This window comes from Helobdella robusta (genome assembly GCF_000326865.2).
Source record: "Helobdella robusta unplaced genomic scaffold HELROscaffold_2, whole genome shotgun sequence".
Classification (NCBI taxonomy): Eukaryota; Metazoa; Annelida; class Clitellata; order Rhynchobdellida; family Glossiphoniidae; genus Helobdella; species Helobdella robusta.
Genome location: NW_008704083.1, coordinates 4230762 through 4241624, shown reverse-complemented (window position 1 = coordinate 4241624; position 10863 = coordinate 4230762). Strand labels below are relative to the sequence as shown.

At 35.1% G+C, this 10863-nt stretch overlaps 2 protein-coding genes across 2 annotated transcripts in view; both read right to left on the bottom strand.

Annotated features, from left to right (window-relative positions):
- Positions 1-1026, bottom strand: part of HELRODRAFT_188296 (hypothetical protein) — a gene marked incomplete at its 5' end in the record, with an annotated part of 8626 nt that extends 7600 nt beyond the window's left edge. The window contains 3 exons of the mRNA XM_009017317.1: positions 46-304; positions 636-767; positions 890-1026. Coding sequence (XP_009015565.1) covers positions 46-304; positions 636-767; positions 890-1026 — 528 coding nt within the window. The remainder of the gene's footprint in view (positions 1-45; positions 305-635; positions 768-889) is intronic.
- A 1949-nt stretch (positions 1027-2975) lies between these two features.
- HELRODRAFT_160353 (hypothetical protein) lies at positions 2976-8701 on the bottom strand (the record flags this gene model as incomplete). Its single annotated transcript, XM_009017316.1, has 4 exons — positions 2976-3057; positions 4281-6658; positions 6787-7379; positions 8689-8701. The coding sequence occupies 4 exons, from the start codon at positions 8699-8701 to the stop codon at positions 2976-2978; spliced, it is 3066 nt and encodes a 1021-aa protein (XP_009015564.1).
- Between the last annotated feature and the right edge of the window lie 2162 nt (positions 8702-10863).

Genomic DNA, 10863 nt, shown 5'->3' with positions numbered 1-10863 from the left:
TGCCTTAAGAAATTTAAGGGTGTTGGGGTCCATCGGGCCGAGAACCTCGATATATATTGGCAAGAGTTCCATCGAGGGGAGGGCGTTCCCATATTTTTTCATTTTCTCGTCCGCTGCCCTGGCCGCGGCCAAACCGCATTCTTTACTTGTCAGGTTTACATATCGTTCAGCAAGGGTGTGAGGAACCGTAACATCCCACGCCAAACATCTACCGGCTCTCCAAGGTATTGGTGTGCATCCGTCCGGGCGCCTACCATCATGCGCAGAAATGCCGGATGGTTCCTTGAGAACTGGGATTGAAAGCCTTGGAGAAGAGCCGACAAATGTAGTCGTTTAAATGTATGTATGTATGTATGTATGTATGTACGTACGTACGTACTTACGTACGTCCTGCACAGAAATGTACTTCGTTGCTCCCTCCATAATAAAAAAAAGCATTACATTTTTGTAATAGTAATGATATGTATTGTTTGTCACCCGGATTACCGAAAACCTCGATAACTTTAGCTATTAATTGATTAATGAATGCTTGTGTTTGCCCATCAGTTGCACCAAATACTTCAATGCATACTAGTGTAAATATTTTGGTGTTGTCATTAAAAAGGTGGCATATTTTATTGTTTTTTTGGTCTGACTTATTTATCGCATCGGTCCCAGCCTCCATTGACGTAAAATCTATATATCCTTTGGCCATTGTGTAGAGAAAAGTTACGTCCAACGCCAAAGAGCGTCCTTGGGCCCAAAAAACCATTGTGTATCCATCAGGTCTGTAGTTACCATTTTCAAGCAGCACTTTGAAAAACTCTGACTAAAATTGTTCTGCAGAGTGTTGTGCTTGCCTTCCTGATCTTAATCTGCAAGACATTTCATGGTAACTCAGCGGTTCCACCTTTGCACCACTACACTTGGAATCATACTTCGTAACCCCAATCTAACACGAACGCCAACATCATCCATTCTGGTACCAGAGACGATGCTCGGGACCACTCTCAACCATTTAGAGCCCAATTCACTCCGAACTGCCATGATCCTGGCTTTATCATGTATTGAGTTGGTAAACGAGGATAACCGATCAATCAATGATTCAATGAAGATGAGTGCCTTTCCTTTTGCAACGCGATATTTATGGCAACAAATTTGAATTCTTAACTTAGGTGACCAAAAGTTGTTCTAAGTTTCACCATGAAAAATAACTGAACCTAAAAATTCTATATCGTTTTTTAAAAGTTTTTTGATTTTATGTGGTTTATTAATTTGTGTGAGTTAGTAAATATTTCCCACTTATTATAGTTTAATTTGAGTCCGAAACTGGCTCTTTTATTTGATATATGGTTCATATCATCCAGAACCGAATTAATGTCCCTTCAATAAAATGTCATCTAGATATGCAATTACAAAAACCTGATTTCAAAAACTTTGCCAGATTATCAAATGCTAGAGAAACAACAATGTGCCCAAGGGGTCACCATGCTGAACACCTCTGCTTATTAGATGCCAACACCAAAAAAATATAACACAGAAGTGGAGTCATAGGCCAAGTGGAGTCATCTCAAAGAGAGATGACTTTACGCACTTCAATAGATCATCACGTCATCACGTTTGAAAAATCCAATTTCAATAAACATTTGTCCTCCCTCACATGGTCCGTAAACCTTCGTACAGAAAGCATCGCCTCTTCAGCTCCACCGCTCACCCCTATCCTTGCTGTGGCTGAAGGATTGGCAATTAATTGTTGCTAGTGCATGTTTCGCAGCGAGACGTCTCTATAGGCAGCCGACAGCAATTGGTCTTATACCGCCATCTTTTTTTAAAAGCGCTACCAGTCTTTCCCCGAAAAGGTAAGGTGCAACCTCGGCAGGGCAGTCGCCATTAAACAGTAAGTTAGTGAAGGTGGTAATGCCGTTGATGAGGTCAAAAGAAACGGTCTTTGAAAAAGTCACATGTATATCTGTGACCTCGTAATCCTATTTTATTCTCCAGTTGAAAAAATTTGGTGAACGGTGTTTCTTTTTTCTTGTTAATCAATTTTTATGCCTGTATCAGATTTCCTCTGCATCTTCTTGTTTTTAGTATTGTCAATCCACATTCTTTCAATCTATTTTTGTATTCAAAATATTTAAGTCCTCTGACCATCTTTGTTGTTCTCCGTTGTACTTTCTCCAAATTGTCCTTGTCCTTTTGCAGATCTGGATTTCAAACTTGAGTACAGAATTCAAGATGAGGTCGAACTAAGGTTTTTTACAGATTTAGAATGATCGACTTTATTATTTATTCAACAAGTTTTCAATATTTAATGTAGTCAATAAACATTAAGACCAACAAATTTGAAAAATTCAACAAAAGAATAAAAAATTATCAACTTCTCAGTTAGTTTACATTCAAATATTTTAAAATCTCAAAACTACGATCACGTACTATTTGCGCACGCTGTTTAAAGTTTGTGAGATAAATTATTCATGAGCTGAAGCATCTATTAGCACCATATAGATTTGCTAAAAACGTGATAATAAAACATGATAGAAATGATCTAAACAGCACAAACAATCACACAGTGTTGCAATTTTATATCAGTGTTATAATGGCAATATATTTAAATGATGAATGGATGATGAAGATTGTTTTCCATCTTACGTATTATTTTTTTGGATACAAACTTTTGAATATTCTAAAAATTGCTCTAAAATCGAATAAGTGGCTACATTTGATTCAATCAAAATCGAAATCAAATTAATTTTTTATTTTTTAAATAATTTTTTTAATTAAAATTTGTATACATCAATCTACTGAACTAAGTGTTCTTTTTCAAATTTCAAATTTCAACTATTTTTTTCAAAATAAACATTAAATTTTTTACTAATTTGAGTTTGTGTGAAGTGTTTAAATTTGTAAACATTTTCAAATGACAAATTTTACTAAATTTTTCTCGGTAAAATTTTTTCAACACCATTGTTCCCGTTAACTAACATTTACAGCTATCAAAGTAGTGTGCTGTAAAAGTGGTACGTTTTCAAAAAGGTTACTAGGTTGAGAGTAACTGACTGCATCAAATCAAGGTTTCTGCAAATTTTTAGTTTCAACTGTATAGCTTCAACCATTAAACTATTATTTGATCTTTGCATACAATATGTGATCGATAGCTTAAGCCATTAATCAATAAGCAAGAGAGGAACATATTTTTGGAGAAAGAACATCTATTGGGCTGTCTAAATTCTGATCCAACAGTTTCAAATATTGCCGATTTCTTAAAAGCTAAAACGATCATGTCTTCATCTTTTCAGGCCACAAATTTTTATATTAGCCCACACTTTTCTTAATGGCATGTTTAATAGATGTCAATAACATAATAATGAATCTAATGCTAACAAAATAATGGTACTAACAATGAAGTAATAGTAATTTTACATTCTAACCTAAAAAAATTAAACGTAATATAATAAAGTTCTTAATATAATTATTATAATAATGTTACTAGTATAACACTGTTACTAATATATTGTTGTTACTGATATAATGATGTTTCTAGGGTAATAAGAAAAATATCTCAACAGCAGATTATAATTGAGAAAGACGAAGAAGAATGCAATGGATAGGTCATGTGCTAGCAATGGACCAAAGCGGATTCGTAAAATAATTTTCCAATATCAATCGCAAAGTAAAATGGCTCCTAGACAACACGGAAAAGACGACGGAATGACCTGGGTAAGGATTTAGAAAAAAGCAGAATTAGCAATTCATGGGATAACGACAGGAAGAACAAGTATGTCGCTTGAAAAGCGGCTGCTGTCCGCGAAATGTAGAGGGATGTCATATGGAAGTCGACAGCTGGAACCAGCTCAGGGATGATTACATGACATGACTAACATAATAAAGACACCTATATAACGATGATACTAACATAATAAAGATACCTAAATAATAATGATATTAACATAATAATGATACTAAAATAATAATGATCTCAACATATTAATATTATTAACATAATAATAATAATAATAATAATGGCGAAATGAGGACAGTGACAAAATAATAACGATTTAAACATAACAACACCTTAAAATATTAGTGACATAAATATATAGTGGCAATTAACATAAAACTAATACTAACATTATGGTAATTCTAACATGCATAATAATTATAGAATCATATGGATACTAAAACTAAAATAAAATTATAATGGATAATCCGGCTAAACGTAAGCACTGAAAAGATCCTGCATACGCGATTTCAACTTAATGTACTTCCACAGAAATCTCCATATTTAAAAAAAATAATACCTGGAGCAAATAGATAGATCAGCTGGCCACACAGTACCACAACTTGGCGAGTGGCCATCCTTATGCTGCGTGTGAGGCAACTTCAACCACGACGTCACGTTGGAAATTTTTTCCTTGCAATAAGGTTGCTGTCGTTGGGTTTCAATTTGATCAAATTTGTTGTACGGCTGACCGGTGGTTAGAGAGGAACACGTGACCGGGTGTTGCAAAATGTTTGGTGGTGATGGTATAATTATGTTGCTGTTGTCTTCTGTGCTGATATCGTTGTCGTTATTAGCGCTGTTAATGTTGTTGTTGTTGTTGCTATCGTAGTAATTGTTGTTGATTTCTGTTTGCAAGTGTTGGAGACATTTGAGTTTATCTTCTCCGATGACTTCTGAGTTGCACATTCGATGAATGGTTGTTGAAGAATTTAAATGCGTTGAATCAAGCAACTGATTGTTAATTAACGAGGTCGTTACCAAATTGTTGCTGTGGAAATTATGATTGTTGTAATTAACCGAATTTTTGCTGTTATTATTGTTGTTGTCAAACTCAGGTAAAACCGCAAGGTTTTGAACTGCAGGATAATTATCAGCGTCAGAGCAATGTTTTTGATAATTTCCATTGGCGTCTTTGCAATAGTTTGGCAACTCTTCCTCAAACTCGAGTTCATCATCTTCGTCATCATCCGTTGACCCATCGCAGAAAATATCCAGTGACGTAACAATTGGCGCTCTTGACTGAGGTAGATCAAGTTGCTGTGGACGGGGATGGTGGAAACTTTGCAGAGGCAGAAGCGAAGATGGTCGAAGCGGTGAGGCAGTCGATACTTGTTCAACCAGCGTCGGAGTTTTAGCGTCAATGTAAGGTGGCGTTGTGTAGTTGTGGCGTTTGAAGTTTTTGCGGGAACTAGGTAAGCTAACTTCATCGTCGCTTCGAAAAGAAGGCGTTCGAACATTTTTTGATGATGTCGCAAGTGGTCGCCATAGCAAAACTTTGGATTGATTGCCTTTGCGAAAATTAGATGGCGATGCATCGTCATCTTCGGGACTGAAGAAAACGTCTAAAGCGTGAATGCCGATGTGAGAAAATCTGGCGTGTCTTTCGTCGTAGGAAGGACTTCCAGGACTGAGACCAGACCCGCTGGACAAGTCGAGTTTGAGGTGCGTTCTCTTGCGCGGCGTGTTGTATGTGAGATCTGAGGATTCTGCTTCCGATAATGTTTCGTCGTTCAATTGTTTCGAAGCGGCTTGGTCGTCATTTATTGGCAAGGCGTTTAATGTTAGGATCGGAGGTTGTTGCGTGTTTTGAAAATGTTCGTTAGCACTTTCATCAACATTTTGCTGCAGGCTTGATAGATAGGCCTCCGAAAATTTTGTTGGCATTTGTGCGGAGTTCAATGTTGAGCGTTGCGTCGGTAAGTTAGGTGACGACGACGTGTAAAGGTGAGTACTGTTGACGTTTGTGTGGCTGTCGTTGTTCGAATTGCTCAATCGTAATCGGTCCAATGTGTTGAATTTTAAATTTTCTTTGGCTTGCATGATTTCAGCAAAATTTGAAAGTTTCTCAGCTTCGACTCTGGTTAGTTCTACGTTTTGTTTAAAAAATTGCATAATAGAAGAAGGTTTATAATCAAAAGTTTTTTTGTGTTGGTTTTCCGTGGTTATTTTTAGATTGGAGTCACGTGACATAGATGGAGTAAGATTTTTGTTGATGTCATACGCATTTTTATCGTCGTTTTCATCATCTATTTCGTCTCCCAACATCTGCGGAGAATCATAAGCACTCTCCACGACTTCCGCCAGAGTTCCTAAAAATCGTTCTCGTTTTACATCGCGATCCATTAAATATTTTGAAGCGGAGGTTCCCGAGAATTCAAAACGTGAAACATTTTTTATTGTGGCGAGGTTCATGTCGCTACTGCTACCACTGCTGCTATCACTGAAACTATCAATTAAACTGTCCTCGGGGGTGGCTTTCGGAGCTACGACATCAGCGTCCCTTTTTAACAAACTGTTCATTCCTGAGATTGATAATCTGTGATTCATCTGCTCCACAGGCATGGACGATCTTCTACTCTGACTGAGTGAAATTCCTGAAACGAGAGAAGATCGATTAGCTCTACTCGAGCCAGTTTTAATGCAGTACTGCAATGAAGATGGTCTTCTGGCACGTGAAACAATCGTACCAGAGATGTGATGTCTTGTTAATGAAGTTGTTGTGGACGATGGGGCGGCTTGTGAAGATGTCGTTGAGGTTGTTGATGTGGCTGTTGATGACTGCGCACTGGTAACACTACCAACCAGATTGTGTTGATTGCGAAATAAAGATGAAATATTATGGTGCTTTGATGGGTCTTCTTTTGGGGATAATCTTGGAGGCTGCGACGAAAAGATCTTAACGTAATTCCAAATTATTTATTCATCATTTTAATTACATAATTTATAAATGGGCTTTATTTGTTCATTTTTTAACAAAACTAATCAATTCAATAAATAAGATTTCATAAAAAAATTGAACTAACCACGCCACTGCTGGCAGCTATGCCGTGTTGTGCGTTATTTGAAGTGCTTGTCATTTGTTGGTCTTTTGATGTTCCCACTATCAGGACCTTTTTATGTTTCGAAGTTGGAATGGAGGTAGATGTTCCGGGATTAGTGACGGACAAATCCAAAGTAAGACTTAGCTTCGGTGGTGGAACTCTTCTCTGACTTAATGGAATTCTAGAATAATCCGTGAAGCCCGGCAAAAATGTTCGTTGTTGCGATAATGTCGTTGAACTGTCGTTGTTACTTTGTGTTGTTGAGGTCATAGGCATTTGATAAATATTATTAACATTGTTGTTGTTGTTGTTGTTGAAAATTTGAGGAGGTGCCGGTATTGGAAAGTTAGAGGTTGAAATTATTTGTTTTTCTTTTGATCCGGATCCTGGAGTGTGCTGTGTGGAAGGATCACCACAAGGAGAACTGGGTCTACTCGAGAATGCGGACAACGGTTCTTCAATGTGAGATTCTGTGGCAAGACTTTTCAGACGTTGGTGGTCTCCAGCAAAAGTCACTGTGGACTGAACAAGACTGTGTGAAGGGTGGCTTGGAAGATGGCCATGTCCCGGGTTGCCTGGTTTAACGTCGACATTACAAATGCTCATTAAACATTCTAATCCACAGGATCGATAAAAGAAATATCAGATTCAAAACTAATAGCAAGTAGCAATATTTTACCTCTGTCCGTTGCTCTATTTTTAGATTTCGCTGTGAAAAGATATAAATAAAATTAGTTGTAAAATTGTAAAATATATACATATATACGTGTGTGTGTGTGTGTGTGTGTGTGTGCACCTTTTTTCATGTATCTTTTTTCATGTTTGTATATAGCTATATTTATTTAAAATAAAAAATTTATTCACATAAAATATTGAGCAAATTTAATCAAATTTAAAAAAATGAAATGAGTGTTCGGATGTATTTAAAAATTGAAAAGAGCAGGTATCAAGCAGTTTGATCGATGCTCAGAATCAATAAACAACGTCATTCATCTGATGCTTTAAGTTTTTTTCATCTAATTTAATGCTAGAAGATCTAACTGTTGTTTCAACTCGAAAAAATATCATTAACCAAATCAAGTTTTTGAAATTTATAAAACTTATAATACAATCTCATCATGAAAATTGTATGCAAACGTATGAGCAATTTCAATAAAATGATAATATTCTGGAAGTCAAATTTTGAGATGTTTATCGCTTTGTTATTTCTGTTAACTGCTATCTACCTATTAGTTCAAATTTATATATTTAGCCCTATATACTGAAATAACTTTTTTATTGTTTACAATTAGAAAATTGTCATCGCCCAAGAATACAAAATAATTTGTTAAAGTTGAAAAAGTCAAACAATTAATTCATTAAAGATGGGTCTCATTTTAACGCAATTGAGCTTACCCAGACATTTAGAGAAATAATTTTAGTGTGATCATAAAAAAGGATCAGTTATTGATAAAAATATGTAACTGGCTGCTGTAAAATTTGCAATCATCAATTCTTATCTGCTGATTAGCATTCTTCCGTTTGGTTGAATAGTTTAATACTTTTCAAATAAGCCTAATAAGTTCATCTGTCAGTTAAGAAAGAAATTATTTATTCGACGTTTTGACATTAAATTTCTTCAACTGAAAATAATGAAAAATTAAATTGAAAGAAGACTTGCTTCGAAATAAAGGTATAAAGTTCTAACATAAAAATCAAACAGTTTATTGAATGAGTTTTCAATATTAAAAATTTTATGAAAAAGACATTAATAAAGAATTTCACAGTTTCAGATTTTTTTAAGTATAAAAATGCAATTTGAAGAGAAAAGAAAATATAAAATGTCTTGAAAGAAATAACGCGGACTGTATCTCAATAGATAAACGATTGCACGTGAACACTTACTTGCCGTGCACATTGTGCCTTCATTAAACTCTCATGAATTACTTGCACATATGCCAAATTCACGGGAAATTATAAAGAATCATTTCTTATAAATGCTTGCTTGCTGTCTGTCCAATGTTCACAGATACGAATGCATACGCATTCAGTTGTGCAGGCAATGCGAGGTATAAAGACGTGTATGTATGTACAAGTATGTGCATATATACATAGGTTATATATATATATACAGATATATATTTATTGTTTTATTGTGTGTGTGGGACATTTAGAAAAGAAACACACCTTAGGGATTGAAGAGTAATTATAAAAACTGAACATATTTAACTAATTTGGTGAGTTGGCTCAGACGACTATTGAGCTATGCCTGTGTAGTTATTGCATGCGGACCTGTTTTGAACACTGTTTTCCCGAAACTAAAAAACCACCAAATATCTTGCGCATACGAAACAAATCTTATGTAGGCAGGTTGTACGAGTTGCCGATGTTGCAGACGATGTGGCACATCAGGCTTTACTACAACCAAGCAGTAAACAGCTCCATGCTTGCTATTGAACCGAAAATATACTTTTAGTTTTGTTTAAACAAATCAAGACAGACTCATTTGACAATGTTAATATTTGAAAACTGTCAAAATTTAATTTGAGTTTAAAATTGTACTAATTACTGATCAATTTTTACACAAAAACTTTGATTAAATGTCACGACAAAAATTTTGGCCTTCAAGTTTTAATAGGCAGATAGCGAAATTTGTGTTTTTGTTTCTTTTTTGTTTATTTTGCGTTTTTAACTACAGCATTTATATTTTTATCTGAAACACAAAGATAGACTTACACAAATGCACAAAGGGACTAATTTTCGCCAATGAAACATTAGTAACATCGACAAACGTTGTGCTCCCATGAACTAAAAATTTTATATTTTCCAAAGAATTCTTACTAAAATAACATTTTTTAATATGACTCGATATAACACTAAAAACAAGTGGGTGAATGTTTACCATTTTTTGATGCAGCGCTAGATTTCTTGGCAGTGGTTGCTTTCTTGTTGATGAGCGTTTTGCCTCTTGAGCTTTCTGGTGTTGTCGATTTGTCGGCTGATCTTGCTCGCACTGTTCTCGTCTGCCATGATCGCTTCGTGTGGTCCACGTCGCACAAACCTACGGTCAGTTTCAATTTTCATAAATTTCAAGTAATAAATATCTAAATTTTTGTTGATTGTTAATATTGAAGTTTATCGGTTTTTTCGACTCAACATATCTAAAAGTTTTAAATTCAGTTTCTTGCCAATTATGTTATTAAGTTGTTCAAACTTTAAAAATTTTATGTTACAAAACTTTTAAAGAATAATCGTGGACATAAACTGAACAATTTGAATGATGATTCACCCAATTTTTTCTGCTTTTGATCCATCATCATGTTGTACATGGCCGATAGTTCATCTGCCCTGTTCTCCTTCACAGTTTCATTGACAACACCCTTCTTCATGTCCATCATGATTGACAATGCACCAACAATCTTTGAGAAAATTCATTCGAAATCGTTTTAAATAAAATTGTTGAGTACAAACTATAGCCGAAAAATAAATCACCAAATTGTATCAAATTTTCAAAATAGACAGAAGGCTGTTTAAAAATAGGACAGGAAACAAATAAACACATTGGCAATATAAAGCTTTCAACTTGTTGGATAGAAAAAGTTGTTATGGTAGGAACCTCGTTGCGTAGGGCTTTGTTTCTCGGAGGAGGGTTGTACGTGAAGAAGGGAGTCTTTCCATTTTTTGTAAGCCACTGATGAGTGAAGATTTCTTGCAGAGGAATTCTCAATTCAGGGTTGGGCTCGATCAGTTGATGCAGTAAGTTTCGACAATCTTTTATTATACATGGTTCACGTTTTGTGTTTATTAGATTTTTGAAACAAGTACCAACTTAATTTATTCAAAGTTATAACCTAATATATATAATATATAAAAATATTAAAACCTAAATGTTTAATAGTAGGAATAGTCGAAAATGTTTTAAATATGGTCTAGCGCTGGTATATTCGAAAGTTAAACTAAACATATAAGAACGAATTCAGATGTGAATATTTTTCTAGAAATCAAAAGTATCAGGAACTCTTAGCGCCTTCTAAATGTTCCGTGCATTGGAATGCAACCAGCTTAGCATTAAAAAAATGT